Source organism: Lontra canadensis, unplaced genomic scaffold (assembly GCF_010015895.1).
Source record: "Lontra canadensis isolate GAN:19392208 unplaced genomic scaffold, GSC_riverotter_1.0 scaffold8, whole genome shotgun sequence".
NCBI classification, from domain to species: domain Eukaryota; kingdom Metazoa; phylum Chordata; class Mammalia; order Carnivora; family Mustelidae; genus Lontra; species Lontra canadensis.
The window spans coordinates 9,584,863-9,605,611 of record NW_022631002.1 but is presented as its reverse complement, the minus strand read 5'-3'; the positions used below and the strand labels follow the sequence as shown (position 1 = coordinate 9,605,611).

At 47.7% G+C, this 20,749-nt stretch overlaps 1 protein-coding gene across 1 annotated transcript in view; it reads left to right on the top strand.

Annotated features, from left to right (window-relative positions):
- The first annotated feature begins 6,231 nt into the window (after positions 1-6,231).
- The window catches only part of VAT1L (vesicle amine transport 1 like), a 133,766-nt gene continuing 119,248 nt past the window's right edge, over positions 6,232-20,749 (top strand). The window contains exon 1 of the mRNA XM_032853922.1: positions 6,232-6,580. Coding sequence (XP_032709813.1) covers positions 6,348-6,580 — 233 coding nt within the window. The 5' untranslated portion in view covers positions 6,232-6,347. The remainder of the gene's footprint in view (positions 6,581-20,749) is intronic.

Genomic DNA, 20,749 nt, shown 5'->3' with positions numbered 1-20,749 from the left:
TACTCAGTCCTAGGTGGTATATTCTCCTTACTTAGCCAACCACGTTTACCAAATGATGCTAAACAATTGATAAGATCATCTCTCTATGGATAACAGGATAAGAATGGGTGAAATGTTTCTATTTCTATTCATACATGATCATGATCATACAGAAGTAAAATGGTTTTCAGTGTCCTATGATTAGGATCTTTTGGTTATGGAACAAGAACTGGGTTTTCTTGTTAACTTCCATTATAAAATGACAATTTCTATGAAGAGGAATTCATATGGAGAATTCCTATGATGAGAAAATTCCAAGAGGGTGGAAAACTGTCTTAAAGAAGCTGGTGAGAGAGCAGCACTGGGTCACAGGGGTTGGCATCCTTGGACCATGTTGTGCTCTCGGGAGGCACGGGAAGGACTGGCCTCCATCTTCCACAGGTTCTCCATTCTCCTCTAGTGGCATCTCAATAGCACAGCTATACCTCCCAGTGCTCTCTGTCCTCTCTCCCATAAGTCATAGAGCCCTGACTTTTACCTATGACAATTGCATGTAAGTAAGAAAAAAACTGTATGTCTTCATTTCCTTTTTAACAGGATGTGGCCATGTGACCAGACTCTGGCCAATAAGAGGGAAGTAGATGGAAGCAGAGGACTCCTGGAGTCTCCTTTAAAAAGAAGGATGTGGGTCTTTCCCCCTCCCACTTACCCCAATCCTGCTACCTGGAACGTGGACATGAAGACTGTTCCTTGAGCCATGAGAACGGGGGCTGATCCACATGGAGTTGAAGTACAGAACGGGAAGGACCGTCGATCCTTGGTGACCTTGTAGAGACTCCGGTCCATCCTTACGCATGCTCTCTTCTCTAAGCCCCTTCTTTGTTGTTGTCGTCTGTAGCTGAATCTACTACTTTATCATCACTTTCACAGGGAAGCCTTCTCTGACCCTGTAGGCAGCACCATCTGTCTCTTCTTTACAGCACTAACCAGGCTGGCAAATGATTTCATTACTTATTTAATATTTTTGGTTTACTATTTGTAGCAGTCTGTCAATGCTCCTCCCACACGCTCTTGGGACTCCTGCCTGCCATGTGCCATGATGCCATGCGCCACGGTCCGGTGGCCTTACACTGAAGTACCGGCCACGCGTTCAGGATAGCAGTCTAGCTGCTCACTCCAGAACAGCCCCCACACGGGGCAGACTTGAGGGGCAGATGGTTAGCAGCCCCCACCAAGAGCCCTAGACCAAGGGCTGCAGTAGTTGGTAGGCACCCCATTTACCTTGCCTCCTGATCAGGATGCCTTTGAGGTGTGTTTTACGCCCTGATCTAGAGATCTCCAGCAGAATTTAACTGAGCCAATGACAGTGATAACTTGCTGGATAATGCATCTTCTATCGACGTCTTTCTCTTTTTGGTCTCATTTCCACAGACCCCTATTTCCTGGAACCACCACTCAAATAAGTCATTTGCTTTCAGAATGAAATGAATGAAGAAAAGTTTGCTCCTGGGGAACCCAACCTCAACCAATATGTGTCTCTGTGGGACGCATGCAGCCGCTTTAGGACCAGGAATATGTTCGTCTCATTCACAACTCTACCTGCAGTATTAGCAATAGCCCAAGGCCAGCACGCAAAAGGTGATGAATAAATGTCCGTTCACTTTTTTGTCTCCTCTGACACATCTAGACTCAGTCGCTTGTGACTGGTCCTACGAGATATAATTAGGAAGCTTACTCTATCCCATTCAGGATAGGCTGCAAACCTATCCAGTGCTTCTCTGAAAATAATTCTGTGCCCATGGCAATCATGCTCCATTATCTTTTAAATTACACCAACACAAACTATAGGACATTATGGCCCACTTCCTTCCATAAGAGCCCTTGGATTTTACTAAGAGTTTTCAATGGCCAGGATCTGCTACCTTTCTTCAGCATTGACCTTCTAAATTTGTCTCCTTCCTCTTGACCCATTCAGTGGCATTTTGAAACTCTAACAGCATATAAAACTACAGACATTATAGCATAGGGTAAGTAGCCACATTTTAGACTCAAATGGCTCCCACTTAAGTCGCATCTCTACCGCAGACTAAGTTGGTGACCTTGGGAAAGTTATTCAGTTTATATTAAGTTTCCTCCCATGTAAGAATAATAGTACCTATGGTACAGGATTATTTTGTAGACTAAATAATATAAGTTATGTATAATAAATGGTCCTACTTGTATTGAGGAAAATACAAGAAAATAAATATTAATTTTTTAAAACTTTTCTTAAGAGGGAGAAAGAGAGAGAGAGAGAATGGAAAGGGCAGAGGGAGAGAGGATCCCAAGCAGGCTTTACGCCCAGTGTGGAGCCTACTTGGGGCTTGATCCCAGGACCCTGAAATCGTGAGCTGAGATCAAGAGTCTGGCACTTACTGACTGAGCCACCCAGGTGCCCCAAGAAAATAAATATTATTGAAGGATATAGCTGAAGACATTGACAGCTTGCCGTAGGTGACATATTTCTCAGGAAAGTTACGGAACCATTCCAAGTTATTTAGGAAACCACTGCTAAAACTGCACTATGATTGTTTCCCATATATTCCTATTCAAAGACCTCACCTCTATTGGCCACTCCCTCAGATGGCCAGTACCTTGAGGGATTCCTGAATTTGAATCTACACTCCTCTCAAAGGCTGTTCTCAGGCCATAGGTAGGTCCATAAAGCTGAGCTGTAATACTGAGTTCCACCAGAGGCAGCCGCTGTTCAACATCGCCCTACAATGTAAGCTATTTCCCAACCGAAGCTGTAAAGTGAGTGAAAGCCCAAGAAAGCAATTTTACAAATTGAAAATAGATTTATTGTGTTTATTTGGAGGGGTGCCTTGCAGCATGGCTCTTGCCACATTCCACCAGAGAGGAGCAGGTTTGGGAATACTTAATAATCCAAATAGTGGTATATAGGACTCAGAGGAAGGCTTTCCTCCCCGAGAAGCACAGACTGCGGTGTGTTTCCTCTTGGTTATTGTGACAATCAGCTGCATACCAATTATAATCCAGGGTTTGTAAACAGCCAGAAGATTCCCTTGGAGGGAGTAATTATACTTCCTTTAACATATAAGGCAAACGCTTTTTCTTAAATATGCTATGTGCTGACTGCAAAGTAAATTTACTTTACTGATGCTAAAGGAAAACCCTCAGGATAAAAGCAAGGAATCTTGGTGGGACAGAGATATTAGGAGGCCAGTGAATGAGCAGAGAACATAAACAATGCCATGGAGTATTATCATTCAGGGGATGAACCAGCTTGGCCCATTCAAATAAACAGGCATGATGAGATGTTAAGAGCATTGATGCTAAGATTCAGTTTCCTCTCCTATAAAGATTTTATTTATTTATTTGACAGACAGAGATCACAAGTAGGCAGAGAGGCAGGCAGAGAGAGAGGAGGAAGCAGGCTCCCTGCTCAGCAGAGAGCCCGATGTGGGGCTCAATCCCAGGACCCTGAGATCATGACCTGAGTGGAAGGCAGAGGCTTAACCCACTGAGCCACCCAGGCGCCCCTTCCTCTTCTATAGAAGAGGAAGCTATTCTGAGAATCTCATTATAAAGCATACCTGAGCACTAGATACCCCAGAGCGCTAGATACCCCAAAACAACATCATATACTGTAGATGTTGTCAGCCGCAAACCCGTATCCCCTTCCAGCTCATCATCCCCTCTACAAGACAGTGGCTTCCTAGTGAAAGCATCCAAATTTCTCTGCCTGGGGCCTCTCTCAGCTCAGGTGCATGGGGCAGTTTGGAAGTGCCAGGGAGTTAACACTTCTAGGAATAGCCCTTAGCCAATCGTATGGAAAATTTAGTGGTAAATACCTATTTCCTTGCTTTCTGGGCGGGACAACTCTGAGGCTTGTTCCACAAGGGTCCTCTGTGGGTTTGAGTCCCCTTTGTCCCTGTGCTAACCTGCTTATTCATGCACCTGGGATTGGCTTCTCTAGCTTCCCAGTCTACTTTCCCCCTTCCTGATGGGAGCTTCCTGGGATGACCTCCAAAAAAACCCCACTGGCACTCAAAGTCTCGTTTCAGGATAGAATCCAGCCTAAACACTGGATCTGACAATGGAAATAGACTCCCCAACTTGGACAGTTGGGTTCACAATGACATGTTCAATTCACCAAACAGCCTTGTCTGTTCAGTTTCCTATCCAGCCCTTCTTCTATCCTATAGCCACCGCCTCAGTTAAGGCTCTTCCTATTTTTCTGTTTGTTTATTTATGTCGGCACCATAGTCTCTAAGCCATCTGCACACTTCCAGTAAGCCTACCATCTAATCCACCACCCACTCAGTGCCAACGTTATCCTAAAATACAGTCATACCATTCCCTGGTTTGTTCGTTGTTTTTTAAAGACTTCAGTGGCCCCCAATGCCTCTGCAATTACAACTTAAATTTTAAAACATGGTATGTAAAACACCTCAAAAACTGGTTCCAATCAATCTTCCAGCCCAGTCTCCAGTGACTGCTAACCACACCAATGATCTGCCCATACAGAATAAGAAGTGCCTTCTCCTTCCACCTGTCCCCTTTCCATGTATTTGGACGTGCCTGTAATCTTCTCTGAGGAACCTGGCTTACCATTCAAGGTCTAGCTCAAACTTCTTCACCTCTCCAACTCCACGCAGGACCTCTCCAACTCCATGAGCCGGTTCCCTCCTATGGGCTCCCACAGTAGCATGTGGATTCACTGGCTCATTCATTCACTCAACAAAGGCTCTTCTGAGCATTTTCTACTATGTACCAATCATGCGCTAAACCCCAGGGAAACCATGCTGGATGAAAGCAGAAATCACTCTTGCCCACAGGGAGATCACAGTTGGAAAAAGGAAACGGACGTTAATTATCAGGTGATCGTATTAAAGCTCATTACAACTGCCATGAGAGTTTTGCCATAAAGGATGCAGACCCAACCTGTGGATACATGGAATGGGTGCTTAAGTTGAAAGTGAAGTAGAAGATAACACCGGATGAAGAAGTGGCACATACATTCCAGGCACACGTGGTAGGAGGGAACACAGTACTATTTTTGAAAATAGAAGAGAGGCACAGGGAGAATGGAAGACGTGCTCAGACCATTCACTGTGTCATTGCTATTTGTTGGCTGTGTCCTCCCTGCTTCATGCTTGAGAATAAGCTCCTTAAAGGTAAAGACCATGTTGTCACTGAAAGTCCTACCTGCCCCCGCATTTAGCACAATGCAAATAACCCTAAGTAATGTACCCTTTTTATGGACGAGGGAGCTGAGGATCAGAACGGTTGAGTGAGTTGCCCAAGGTCCCAAAGCTGGAAGTGGCTGCACAGGAAGTAGAATATACACCTATCACGCCCCCACTACAATCTTTCTATAAACAGCTGCAAGGCAATCTCCTTCCACCTGAGCCCTCCATGGGCAGGGGGTGCCATCCAAGGATCTGAACACAAGGCAGATGCTTAACCTACTGAGCCACCCAAGCACCCCCCAAAAGTCCAGGTTTTTGTATAAGTTCCTTTTCAAAGGGCTTATAATAAAACCCAAAAAGCCAGTTACTGTGTGTGTGTGGGGGGGGAGTGTACACTGATCTTCTGGGGATCAAAACAAAAAGAGGACCATTTCCTGCTACAGAATTCTTTTCTGAAAGCTCTTTGATGGCCAAAAATGGTGCGGGTAGGGAGAATTAGCCATCATAAGAGGTTCCTGGCGACGCCTGGTAAAGAACATCTGCACTGACCCAGAGGGTCTGGAGTGAAAAGACCCTGGTTTAGACTCTTCAGGGGAGTAAGTGGGATTTCTCGTTTCCTGCTTCCCAGAACCTCTTCCCCTTTCCAGCCGGTACCGGAGATTTGGGAAACAGCCCCCTTTCGCGTCTGCCCCGCCGGGCCCCCGCAGATCTGCGGGAGAGGCTGCAACCCCGACTCCGGGAGGCATCCTCCAGGCCCAGACATTCCTCTCTGTCCATTTCAAGGCGCCGAGACTGCGCCGTAAATAACAAAGTACTGCGCCCACCGCGGAGGACACTGCGTCCTCTGTGTGTTTTATCCACGAGTCTTGGGCAAGTCTGGGCCCCGGGGCTTCGATCAAGAGCCCGATTTGAGACTGGCTCTGGGACTGGAGTTAAGGCTCCGCTTGGGCAGCGAAGAGAGGCAGGCAGCGGGGTCGGGGGCGGGAGGGGGCGGGCTGGGGCGCGGCTCTTGCGAGGATTACGGCGGAGGCTGTGGACCTTGGCGCGGCTCGCAGAGGCTGCAGCCATTGCACAGCCGAGCATCCCACATTCAACAGGAGGAACCCGCGGGAGAGGATCCCGAGCCCACCGCCGCAGCCGCCGCAGCCCGTGCGCCCCGCGCCCCCGTGCGCCATGGCCAAGGAAGGTGTGGAGAAGGCGGAGGAGACGGAGCAAATGATCGAGAAGGAGGCAGGCAAAGAGCCTGCTGAGGGCGGCGGCGGCGGCGGCTCTCACCGCCTCGGGGACGCCCAGGAGATGCGCGCCGTGGTGCTGGCCGGCTTCGGGGGTCTCAACAAGCTGCGGGTCACCAGGAAGGCCATGCCTGAGCCGCAGGACGGCGAGCTCAAGATCCGCGTCAAAGCCTGGTCCAGTATCCGCGTCTTTCTCGCTTTCTCTTTGCGCGCTCTGCGTTCCCGGGGCGGGGGTGGCGGAGCCTCGGCGGGGCCGCTGCGCGGGGAAGAGTGGCCGTGGGCGCCTCCTCCGCGCCCTTCCCGGGTCTCAGAGCCTCCCGCTGCCGGCGGCCGGCTGACGCTGGGGGGGATGCAGCGAGGTGGCCCTCGCCCTCGCCAAGCCGGATCTAGGGGTGACCGGAGGGGACTGTGAGCTCTTGCGCGGGGGAGGAAAGCGGTGGATGGTGGCGCCCAGCACTGTGGTCTGGAAGATTGCGCTCCGGGGGCTCTCCGTCGGGTAGGACAGCCCGGCTGCCAGGAGAGGGAGTTTGATAACACGGTTAAAAAATAATAACCGTCGGCTTACTGTCTACCAGCCTTCGTGTTTAGAGTCTTACGTGTGCGATCTTATTTAATGCTTGCTGGGACCCGATGAGTTAGGTACCATCATTACACCCCGTTTCAGGTGAGGAGACCAGGACGCAGACAGTGATTTGCCCAACATCTCGCTGCCGCTACTAACTGACCAGGCTAGGATTTGCTACTCGATCTTTTCAACCTCTGTGCTGGGTTTCTGCTGGCAACAGAGTGCAGGGCTGGGGAAGTGCCTTCTCTCCCCCCACTCCTGCACTCTGCCCCTCTGATGCCCTGGTAGGGAGAAAGGCACCGGGAAGCAGCGGGTTAGGTCCTGGAGCATCTCAGCTCGGTGAGGAGTGAGGCCAAGGCTCCCCTTTTCCCCCACGAGCGTCTTCTGTGCTTCTCCAAAGTGGAAAAATAAACAAACAACCCGCGATCTTCTCAGAACTATCCCCATCTCAAACGCAGCTCAGCAATCTGAGTGTCCTTCCATTCCCCACTCCTCCTGGGGGAACTTCAGAGTTATTCCCGGTTGGGATTCGCTCTGGAGGGCTTAAGCCTTTCTGCGTGCTGTCACTATCGGATCATTTCTCTGAAGTTCTAGGAGGGAGGGCTCACCGTAGAGGGTTCACTGGACCCAACACTCTTGGGTTCTTTATGCAGCAGCGTGGGAAGCACCTAAGGGGAATTTGCTCTCAGCACAGTGAGATGGACTTACCCTTTCTCATGTCTGTATTTTAAAGCCCCCAGTAGAGGCTGCTCCCATAAGCAGCAGTCGGCTTACCTGTTCCTAGGTTAGACCCCAAACCTGGACTCTGGGACCATATGCAGAGGCAAGAAAAATGCAAAGGAGATTCTCCTCCCATTCACTGCTTTGGGAGCAGGTGCAGGATTCACATGCCAGGCTGGAAGGCAGCTGGCAAGAGAAGCGGGCGCTGGTCTCTGACTCATTCCTCACACATATAGCGGGTCACAGTTGCCTCTAAACATGACTCTTGGGAATTCAGGGTAAGGGAAGAGGATTTTGCAAACTGGGGGATCCAGTACAATTCTGTTTTGTTAACTCTGTGAACCAAGCTGATTGGTCCCAGAAGACAGAGCTTACGTCTGCCCTTTTCACCAACAAATCCCCAATGTCCAGCATAGCCTAGTGCTTGTCAGACACTTAGTCCTTATGCTGAAGGACTAAGTTATTGCTGGATGAATGGAGTAAGAAAAGACGCTTGGACCAGGGTTGTTGAGTCCTTATTTTTCTTCACTTGCTGTGGAAGGACGTCTGCTTCGTAAAACTAAAACTATATACTGATAATTTTCCTTCCTTAGCCACAGATCAAAAATATTTTGTGTGTGTCTGTGTGTGTGTGTATGGGTGTATTTCATTATGACTCTCCATTCAGGGTACGTTCAGAGAGTGAAAATGTTGAAGCTACTTTTTAAAGAAAAGAGCATCATTTGCAGTACAAATAGGTCTGGGTTCTCTAGTCTTATGCTAATTACATAGATACTGATAGGAACTGAAGCATTTTGAAATAATAAATGTCAAGATGAAAGCCAGGAGATTGCTTTTCAAAGCCAGATGCACAAGCCTGTTCTTTATTGGACACACACACACACACACACACACACACGAATCACTGCAGATTCCCCACCCCAGTTGCTCAGAAAGCCAACGAGGCATGAGGGAACATTTGGGATCCAGTATTGCAAAGGGCCCAGACTGATTTTCATTTCCCCAGGCTGGAAGCAGAGTTAATCAGTTTTGCAAGGAGGGACTGAAGGAGGTTTGTGAAGATTGCCCTCTGGGCCTTTCCTCCTCCACTGGGCTAGAATCAGCTGGCCAAAGATGCCTAGTGATTGTAAGTTTAGCCTTGGGAACCAGGATGATTCATTTTGTATTTTTATGAATCAGCTGATGGCTTCCTGGATGAAGGTCCCCCTTTTATCTGCTCTCTATTTTTAATGGGAACCTCTTATCATCAAATAGGATATGCTGTTTGCTTGGGAATAAAGCATAGTCCATCTGAACTAGTATTACTCAGACCTGGAATGAAGGTCCAAGTTGGTTACTGTATAAATTTTATGGAAATGGAAGAGAAGAGGTACAGGGAAATGCATATTTTGTTTCATTTACCCCGTCTCATTTATGGTCCAGTGTGATAGGTTTTATGGTAGAGCAAACTGAGGCTTGGAGATGTTGAGTAATATGCTAAATACATCACACAGGCAGTACAGTTAAGATTTGAGTCTTGGTCTGTCTCTCCTTAAAGCTCTGCTGTTTTCCTTTTATTCCATCTTGTCTCCCTCCATGGAAGAACCACAGGAAATATGATTTACCTCTCTGGACCTTTGGCATGCAAGCTTGCTTTTCTTACTTTCTTCAATGAATATGGTTCCTTTGATCTTTTTATGTCTGACTTTAGAGAACATTCTCTGGTGATTCCCAGAGTAATATGGTTTTTCTCCCCAACTGGAGCTATGATGGTCAAATACAGCTCAAAAAGAAACACTTTGGAGAGTGCAGGGTGGGAGGGATTGCAGAGTCTTCTAATTTGCTACAAGAGCATCAGCTTTGATGGGGAACCCCTTTAATCAACCGTTCACTGAGCAATTTACACAGCAAGTAGTTTAAGTGGCCAAGCAGAAAAAGCACATGGCCTTTGGAAGAAGAAGGATCTGGATGTAGACCCAAACCCCATCAGTTCCTACCTGTGTGACCTCAACAGACACATCTCAGCTTCTCCAAGCTTGCCATGCCTCAACTGCAAAATGCAGAGAATTCAATGAACCTATGTTGTTGAGACGATCAGTTGCAAGAAAGAGAATGGCACTAAATAAGCAGTAGTTGTTGTGGCTGTTGTCATCGTTGTTGTATGTACGCCTATATGACTGACTTCCTGACAATCTGATAACTTGGAGGCCATCATTTAAATCATGTCGATAATATAGGCAACGTCCTGTCACATTTGCTCCGTGATGAAGAGGGAGACCTTCCTAGACATGAGTCCGAGCCCTGCCACTTGCTAACCATAGATCTTGGGTCTTGCCCCCTAGAGGCAGAGCCCAAGACAGAGATGCTTCTTTAAGTGGTTGATTGAGGGGGTGCTCTCAGGAGAATGGGAGCAAGGGAAGCAGGACAAGGAAGGAGCGAGGCAAGGATTTCGTCTCCCCTGGCTCCCACCAGGATTTCTGGAGCATGGATTGTACATAGAGTCAGTTTGACCTTGAAGCAATAGGGGAAGCCTTTATGCCCCTGTGTGTGCCTGCGTGTGCGTGCGCACACACACACACACATGCACACACGCACACCCACCCCAACTCCCCCAACCCTCCCCCACTGCGCCACCTTCCGTTTGAGCTCCATTACTCTGGAAGAGGGATGGGGGTTAGGGCGCCCCACTGAGCCAGGAGCTGCCTGCACTTCCAGCAGTGGGGGGATGGGTGTACTGCCCTGGAAAAAGGGATCCGACTGAGGTGCAGACATTGCCCTCTGTGCTGGTTGATCTTGAGCATGTTGCTTATTTCTCTAAACTTCAGTTTCCTGATCTATAAAATAGAAATGATAATAGCACCTCCCTTTACAGTGCTGTAATGGGGCTGAAATGAGATACAGTGTATAAAGACCTTTTTGGTGATGCCTGGCATATAGGAAGTGGTTCATAAATGATTGCTATTATTATTTAAACTATTATTCTTGGTTTCCACAGCTACCATGTACAGTATATAATTCAAACTGGACCTTTTGGGGTGTTAAAGGGGGCACTGATTAATAATTACTCTGGAGCAGGAACAGATCAGAATTGTTCTAGGCAGATTAGGGTACATGGTCCCCCCCATAACTGCTAAGAGTCAGGTCTACGCCTTTGCTGCCAAAAATCTTGTCCTGGTGAGACTTTTCTTGGACGGAAGTTTTTGAGGCCGAGGGTCTCCAGGCTGGGCTGCAGAAATATATTTAAGTGGCCATTAACAAGCCTTGTCTGGTTTGTGGCTCAGATTGGCTTGTGATGGAAAGGCACTAATGGACTGGGGACATTTATTTTCCCCAGACTGATTTACAGAGAGAGGCCACATGAAACTGCTAGAATGAGAGCAGTTGGATGAAAAATGGTCCCAGCCGGTCATGGCTCTATTGGCTGATCTGAAAATGGGCTGAGGGCAGGCCACACTAAAGGAAGCCAACCCATGGTGGGACTCTAACAGTCACAGGGGTGGCACGCATTGGGCTAGGGGAGGGCACTAACATTTGCCAAGCACTTGTCAGCAGCCACACACTGAGTTCCCTGCTGTGTACTTAGTTTCAGTTTATCCTAACGACAACTCAACAATATCAGTACCACTGTCTCTACTTTAAAGATGAGAAGCTGACATTAAGAGACCTGGGACGATCCCCAACCACTAATCCAAGTCGGCCTGTACCTGGACTCCTTACGTCTGGGAGAATCAGAAAGACTCAGTGACAAAGGCACAACAGAGAAAGGCCTGAGAGACCCAGGGGTACAGAGAGGCAGACAGGCACCAAGCCTGGAATCAGGAATACAAAGAACGGTGCTTGCGTTTGACTGATTCGAAGTAAAAATGATTAAGACTCAAAATGGTACAGTGCCATCTCGCCCTCCCCAAATGGCCATTGTATTTCTAAACCACGCCCATGTCCCTTCATTGCTGACGGATGGGACCCTTTAGAGATCTACTTAAGATCAAATTTCTAGGACTGTTGGTGCAGAATGCCCATGCTGATTAAACACAATCACCACTCCTTGGATCCACTGAGGACATTCAGGTTCCTTCCTCTGCCCTCTTTGCTCCACTGGGCTATTGCTACATTGGCGACTTGACTGTAGAATACCCCCAAACGGCAAAGCGTTAAAGTGTCACCGATACAGCCAATCTAATGAAACATGGCCAATATCATCTTTCCCGTGTGTATTCAAATAAACAAGTGGAGCGTGTAAGATTAAGTGACAGTGACGTTTGTAAAGCTGAGAAACTGCTTGGAGGGTTCTAGTACGCAAGCCAGGAGCCTCTCTGGCATGGAGGTAGGAACAAGGTGTTCTGGATCTATCTGTTGGATAGAGATGTCAGGATTTGACAGGAAGGGATGACTCTGTGCTGACTCACTCTGAGCCCCACTTGGTGACAAGGAGATGGAGATGCTACTTTAGGGATCTTACTTATTCATGAAAGTTTGCATCTGCCCATGAACTGTGTCCTCCCTGGTGAGGGCTGGGGATAGTGACCATGTCTGCTCTTCACCCGATAATGGGACGGACTTCTTGCCCAGAATCAGTGCTTCTATTTCATAGAAAAAGGAAGTACAGAACATCTCATAGAACATCTGGCATACAGTAGGTTTCCATAAATAGCGCCCCGATCTTAATTATATAGCAGGTGGCCCGTGATGGGCAAAGGAAGCGATGACTGATAATCACGCTCATCCTCCCCTCTCCTTGCACCATCTTTGGAGCAACAAAAGCCCATCGCTCTCTTCTATTTTACATCGGACCCTCATAACCCCATTAGGTTATCATGCGTACTTCCCAAGAGAGCAAAGTGGGACTCAGAGCTAAGGTGGAAAGAGTGAGAAGCTACAAGAGTTCTGAGTTCAGACCCGAATTCTGCCTCACCATGGCTGTGTGATCTTAGTCAAAGAGTACTTTCAACTTGCCCACATCCTCGTTTTGGTAATTACACCCACTTTTTGGTGTGTTAGGAAGACTGCAGTGCTGACTGTCCCTTGCACACTGTGGGTATTCAAGAAAGGTTCTTTGCCCTCCTCAGTCACTCAAGCTGTAAAAAGACTGGTGGGAACTGGATGCCGTCCTCTGGTCCTTGGTCCTGCTGTTCTACCAAACTACACTGGCATCAGGGAGCAGGGGGCTGGCTTTTGAGTCTCAGTCCCAGGGCTGGAATGGATCTTGGCTGATCCACACGGGAGGCAGCATGATTTCTCAGGTAGCTGGGGTGCAGAATAGTATAGCCTCTGGAGTTTGTTCCCTCTCATTCAGAGGAACCCAAATCCCACGACCTTCGGGTCCATCGCTGGCATTCAACACTGACAACAGAGCTCGCTCAGGCATGGGGGAATGGCACCCCCATGACCCCAAGTTCCTGATATTTCTCTTAATAGGGATCTTTTTTGGCACCTTGGCATTTGTCATAGAAGAAGAAGTTTAATTAGATACAAGAGGAGCCTCTTCATAGGAAAAGGGCAACAGGCGTGTAATCTCAAATTAGTTTGATTCCTCTGTGTGTGATCTCACACAGAAAATCAGTTGGAGCTACGGTATTAAAATGAGTAAATTTAATGTTTGAAGGCCCAGGAGACAAAATATGTGCTTCGAAGAAGGAGGCTGTTTCATCTTTGAATGTGATATTTTCTTGATGAAAACATGCAGTCAGCTTCTGTCCTCAATCCCGTTCTGTCAGTGATCCTTGACCCCTCAGCTACGCCTCACCCCTCTGGCATCGTCCTGGAGCCAGGAGCATGCTAAAGAGTGCCTTCCCAGACAGAACCCTCTTGGGAAGTGAAAGCATTGGGCCCTCTTACTCCAGACTTGTCTAAATGGCTGTAGTCCCCAGAGCCCAATGCAGGATCATTATCTTCTGTGAAGGGAATGATAATGATTCATTTCTTGGGCTGGCATTGACTACACACCCAGACTGGATGAAAGGAAGGATGCTTTTTGGTTATAGTTAATGTCTGAAGTGAAACAGACCTGAATTCCAATCCTGGATCTGATGGTGTTAGCAACCTGTCCAACCTTGGGAAAATGTCTTCAGCTTTTATCATCTCAGTTTGCTCATCTGTAATGTGGGTATAATTATAGCACCTATGGGGTACTTTTTTGTGGGAGGGTAAAAAGAGATAATACGTCTAAAGTATCTAGTAATGGTGATATATTTAATATTTGTTGAACGAAGTCCTTGTCACATAGTATATGTTAAATATGTCTTAGTGGTAGGGAGGAGACACAAAGAATAGGACATTACAAAGTCCCTCCATACTTCATGAAGTTTTCTGGATGGATTCCCTATTCAGACTCCAAAGGGTATAAGATCCTTATGTCAAAAGTAGCTCGGGGGCGCCTGGGTGGTTCAGTGGGTTAAGCCTCTGCCTTCAGCTCAGGTCATGATCTCAGGGTCCTGGGATCAAGTCCTGCATCGGGTTCTCTGCTCAGTGGGGAGCCTGCTTCCTCTCCTCTCTCTTTCTGCCTGCATCTCTGCCTACTTGTGATCTCTGTCTATCAAATAAATAAATAAAATCTTTGGGAAAAAAAAAAAAAAGTAGCCCAGACAGCATGTGCCATCGTGCCATGACATACACAAGAAGATTCAGATGAATTCCTGAAGGAACAAGAGAGGAAATGGAGCCAAAGGTGTACTGTGCTCCTACTATGTGCCAGAAGCTGAGCCAAGATCAGAGATCTTCAAAATGAAGACCAGTCACTTCTGCTCTGACTTCTCTTTCCTTTATTTCAGTCATGCCAACCATCATGGTGAAGTTGTCTCTGGCCTTCTAGGCTCTCCCCTCTTCCCTTCCATGTTTTTGTCTTCTCCTTACAAGGTAGCTTCATGGGCTTCTCCTGCAATGAGTTTCCTTCCTGAGACTAGGAGACATGGCGGCCTTCTGCCACAGATGGCTCGTGCAAGGTTAGCAAGGCCCAATGCAGAGCCCCAACTTTTTCTCCCAATTTTCAAATATCAAGGAAGGAATCTTAATGGCCCTTTGTGAATCACATACCCGGCCACTGGATCTCTCTTTCTCTCTGCCTGACCCAAGGGAATGACGGGCTTGGCCATGTTTGCATCTCGTACCCTCCTACCCTGAAGGATGGAGCATAATGATTGCCCTACTAGGAACACACGAAGTGAGTGTGTATGTGTGTGTTGGGGGGTGGGGTGGGTAGATACTCTGAAAGTAAAGGAAAAACTTTCCTTTAATGAAAGTTAACAGAAGACACGGGTGAGAAACACACCGAACTAATCAAAATGGTAGCCACCGTGGGGGATGGGAGAGTTCAATCTTCACCATAAAAAGTGATGAATCAGAGACGGGACTGGAGAAGCCAGCTCTATTCCCTATCCTGAGACCTTATAGTCTCAGCACAGAGTGACTGCATCAGTTTAAAAAATGACATATATCATATTTTCAGCTTGGAGGCCCACTGTCTTTTAAATCTCTTTGGTAATCCTGGAAATTCTAGAAACTTGCTCTATTATCATTTAACTGGTGAACACCAAGCCTGGTTCTTGGTTAACAGTAGGCACTCAATAAATGTCTGGGGAATGAACGAATACATTACCAACTTTCCCCCCAAATGTTAGGTGTAGCTTTCTACAGAAGTGACATAGCATCAGTACTGACTTGCCTAATACAGGCGGCAGCCGGTCCACAAGCTTCCCTCTGTCCCCTCAGCTTCCTCGGACAGGGGCCTCCATCTCTCCAGCGTGTGGGGCTTGGAGGGGAGACTTGAGATGCTGAAGGAGCTCTGTTTGCAGACGGTTTGGTTTCACCTGTCCTTGATACCATCTGTTCTCTCAAAACTGGACGTTCGCTTTTTGAATTCTTTAATAACTACTTGCCCTTGGCTAGGAAGTGTGGGGTCTCTGACTTCACAAGATGCTCTGTCATTTTCTGTTCACTGACATCCCGCAGCACCAAGTGCGGGAGGCCAGGGATCTTGGAGAGAACCCTGTGGGCTGCGTCTGGGGACTGTTACTCCAGGAGGACTGACTCAAGCATGCCTGTCCCGTGTGTCCATCTGGGGACCCAGGCATGAGCAGCCTGGATGCTGAGACTTAGGCGGTGCTCATATCCAGATAATGAGCAGACTTAGGCGGTGCTCATGTCCCAATAATCATAAATATCCCATCGTTACATTGTGCACTTCCCCTCATGCAATGGTATAGGTCAGTTACATCTCGGTAAAGCTGGAAAGTAAATACATTATTTCAAATTACTGGGGGGGGGAACCCATCTTTTTAAAACAAGCGGTATAGTGTGTCCGTAACTCTGTTCCTATCTTCCTTGGTAGGTCTCAGGACCTTCCCCTTCCACACCTGCCAGGGGGGTGCAAGGGTTTCCTGCCCTGACACAGGCAGTTCTGCTGGTTGCCCCACTGATTCTGACCGCCTCCTCTGGCCCTGTTCTGCCCCTCCTACCACACCCTGGAGCCACCCCGCCGTGTTTCCCATCCTCTCCATCCTGCGTGGTGTGCCCCTCTGCTTAGGGCTGTGGGCATCCTTTCCACCTGTTTAGGTTAAAAGCAGCCTATGCCACCTTATGTATTCATGCCCCTGCTGTTCAGAGCTAATAAATGTAACACTCTTTGGTTAATTACTTATCGTCGCTATTATTGTAATGGCCTTTATTGAGTATCTATGCTAAGTGCTTCATAGGCATTTCTAGGATACCGAACATTTCACAGATGAAGACACGGGATCAAAGAAATGAGGGAACTTGCTAAAGATCACACAACTATTAGACAAAGAGAGCTGATGTTGAGCCAGGTTTCTCTCTCCCCAGGGCTTCATCTTCCGGGCTTTTATACCCATTTTCACTGCTCTGTTCTAGTCTCAAACTATGAAGGGTGTGAAGGGTGATTTCACACCACAATCAAGCTGCTCCCTTCCCACCCTGCCCACCCTTGTATTGCCACAGGTGGCTTCATCCTGACTTACTCATATTCTCCAACTCACGGTTGCCTTAGGATGATTTTTTTCTTTTCCCCAGAAGGCTTAGCTGCTCTTCATGCAGACAGATCCATAGGGGGGCACCTCCACTGGCCCTGACAGCCTTGAGTCCTACACTGAATGCTGATGAGGCTTTCCCAGCTGCCTGTTGTACTCTACATCCCCGTCTCCTTCCTCCCAAAGCCCACACACTCGCTTCTTCCAAAAGACTCCATCAAATTACAGACTTTCCTTTTTTTTTTTAAAGATTTTATTTACTTATTAGACTTCCCTTTTTTATTCAAAAAAAAAGATTCCTTGTCTAAGATCAGAAACAATTGTTTTTCATTGGTCTACACTCCACCTAGTTCCATCAGCTCATGGGGAGCTATTAATTACATATTATTCCTGTGACTGGTCTGAGTGATCTTGTAAATGGATACCTTTTTACCCTCCCCGCTAAACTCACTGACATTGTACTTATTGGGGACCTAGTAATAAGCTCTGAGTCCGCATTCTACAGCCAGAACCCAGGATGTGAAATGCGGCTAGTCACGCGCCCACCCTCCGGAGGGGTTTCTCTGCCTTCAGATCGTGGAGAGCCTTCAGTGTGCGACTGCAGAGGAGTCTTTCCTCTGGGACTGCTCTTCCATAGGAGATAAACAGCAAAGGCAATTTTCACCCTCCTACTCCCTCGGAGCCTCAACCTCTCCGTCCTCCACCAACAGCACTTGCAGGAGACTCGACTTCTTGCTTTTGCTCTTTTAACATTGTCTTTGCTTTTCCTATTCTTCTTCTTCCCTTTTGTATCCTTGATGTAGTTGGGTCTGTTCACTCTCCAATAGAAGCCCAACTTCCAATACAATTTCAAAGCACTGTCAGATTCTATGGAGTCCTTTAGAAAACACCAAAGCTGGATCCACTTGTGCTCCAGAGAAAATCCTCTCAAAAATTTCTTCTCCCCATCTCCATCCCCCCGGGCCTCCTGCTAACCTCCAAACGGGCCCCCCCGCTACTCTTCAGACTTCCCCAGATTCTTAAATCCTGCCCTTGGATCTCCTGTCTTACACATTTATCTCTGCTCACCTTTCACGCCTCTTCTTTTATCTTCCAGAAGTAAATCTTTGCTCTTCCCTAAGCACATCAATCAAGTAGGACTTTGATCCTCTCCGTTCCCCTCCTGCATGCTACACCAGCGGACACGCCAAGGCTGCGTGGCCGAGGTCATCCCCTTCAGAAAGAAGGAAGGGAAGAGCTTGGATCACTCCTAGCTATTTTCCTGCAGATACCTTCTGTGGACGCATAGTTTTTGCAAGAGCAGAAAACACTCTGTGCTAAGCAGTGAACACAGAGGAGTGGGTTTTAAGACCAGCTCTGCCTTGGAGTTGCTCAGTCTATGGGAAAGATAGCAGGGTCGTGCTTCTGCTACTACCTCCTTCTTAGGCTAATCCCATTTAAATACTAATTAGCTAACCTTAAAAGTTCAGTTCCTTAATCACTCTGGCCCCCTGTCGAGTGTTTGGTAGCCACATGTGGCCAGTGGGTGGACAGCACAGATACAGGCTTTTCTACCACTGCAGAATGTTCAGCTGGGTAATTTGCTGCTCTAGTCTTCACCTTATCTTTTGGTACTGAAACAACTCTTTCACTAAACACTGTTTTTATCAGTAGTGATGACTTAGGGGGTCACTGTCATGTTAAAGCCAAAATGGACTGTTTCTCTATGGGGTCCTCACCCTACTGGGTCTCCAGTGAGACATTAAGCAGGAACCGCTTTGCACTGTCTGACACTGCCTTCTCAACTGCCTTCTCCCTGCCGCTGAGAGGTGGGATGAAACAAAAGAGTTTGGGAGAACAGGAGCAAAGGATACACCCCTTCCTATGTGATACATCCCTGGGGACACCTGCAAATGGGGATTCCTGCAAAGCGAGTTAGGAACTGCCCTCTCTGTGCGAGCTATGACCCTTGTACCATCTCTTGTTTTGTTCACTTATTTGTTGATCTCTGAACTCCTGGGAAGGAGAGCCACCATTGTCACTGCTGTAACATTCATGCTGAGGTAAGCCCCCAGCTGTGGAGGGGCTGCTGAATTTAAACCGAATTAGATTGAATGTTCTACATAACCAACCACTGCCAGACGCCTGTTTGAAGCCAGAGACTCCATCAACATCTACCTACGGAACACAGAGATTTTAACCTTTTTAGGAACCTTCTCAGGAACAAATACCTGCTGTGTCCCCAGAAGAGGCTGAGAGTAAATGAGGGACTCCAGGTCCAGAAATCAAGGGGTTCATCTTGGCATCAAGGAGAGCTTGTTTTGGATCCATCAGTACCATGCTTTTCTGTTTCTGTTGAAAGCTGGCTCTTGATATTTCGATTTTCAATCACTGGCCATTTGGTTCCATTTTTGGAATACTACTGAAGTAGGTTTTGAAAACTAATTTGGACATAGGGTTGGAATATATATTTCCTCTCTCAGAGGGAATGAAACAGACATGTACAACTGTAGCCCAGACTACGCTGCCCTCATCATCTATAATTTGTGGATCAGGATCTGTGGGCGGGGGAGACGGGGGGACGGGGGCAACAGCAGTATTATTGACTTCATAAGCAAAATGGTAGATTACAAAGGACATCAAAAGTGCCAGCGAGCTCTGTATGTCTCACATGGCCACAGTGGTCTGTTTATCTGGAAACAGTGGTTAGAGAGGGTGGGCAGGGTCACGTGGAGCCAGATGTGGGGGGCCTGTGTCAGGAACCACAGGCCAGTGATGGGAAGAGCAGAGTCTGAGCATTACTTCCAACATTCCCACCGCTGATGGAACACAGGTGGCTTCTCTCTCCTGAGGTCCATCCGGGACAATTCTGGCTGCTCTCCAATGAGAGGCGCCATTTGAAATCTGTGTAAAAGGTGTCCTTGTTTTAGACAATGAGTGTTTTTTTCCCCTCCCCTAACAGATTGCTATCGGTCTTGAGATAACAGAATGGGTGCTAACACAAACCCAGAAAGAAAACAAGAAGAATTTGGAAGCCAGATTTTCTGAGATCAAGGCCTATTGTCCCGGGCTTTCTCAAGTTATCAGCTGAGATGAAGAAACAAAAACAGAAATGTCAGCACTGGGGAGAGGAGGGAATGACTCAGACATCTGCTTCTTTGCCCCCGCTTGGACTGGGAGTTAAATACTTTGATGATCACAGCAGCAGCAGGAGAAGTGCAGTGTAAAGAGGGCGTACCTCCCCCTCTGGGTGCGGCTTGTGCTTGGAGCACAGCCTCACCGTTGGTCCTCCTGGTGTTCTGGGAGCTGGCTGAGGCACCCATGGACACTCCCCAAGCCAAGGGAATTCCACACTAACCACCTGCAGTCTGACAGTGTTCTCCTCCACGGCCACGTCCCTCCCAGCATTCTGTGACCTCCAACTTCCCACAGACCCACAGGAAGCCCCAAACTCCTATTTTTCGGGAACCTTCCTAAGTATTCTGACAATCCATCTGCCTTTCCCTTTCTTGTTTTTCTTAGTGTCTGTCCCTTCCTTGGTGCTTTGCTCCCTTCAATTGCTGCCTTTCCCTTTCCTCTTATTTTCTCAGGTCCTGGCTTAAAGATCTCATTCTCTTTTCTTCCATTGGTTATAAAATCTCTGGACCTTTCCTCCTCAGGGGCCACCATACAAAGCTCCATAAATATGTACCATCAGTGACAGCTGTTCTGTGCCCACAAGGAATAAAACCTAGAAAAGGAAGAAGGTGCCTCCCGTCTTATAGCGGATATTGGGTACACCACCCAGAACCCCTCTGAGGACCTAGGAACTGGAGTGATGGTGGCCAACCCCTCCTGGCTGTGCCCCTGAACTCTCTCCCCGGGGGGCAGCTCTCATCCGGGACTAGCTGATGTGAGGGTATGAAGGCCTTGTCCCCTGGCCTTGATTCATGATGACATGAAGGGCCGTCCCAGCTCTGGAACTTTCTGTGGATAAACTGAGTCTTTTTTACTACTACATCAGTGTTGCATTTTCTTCCTCTACTCAGCCAGCTGCCCTCAGGAGTGCACAGGTATTGTTTCTAGAGCTCTCCCCTTCACACCTCCTTGTCTGCAAATCTCGGGCTCAGAGAGAGGCTGCTT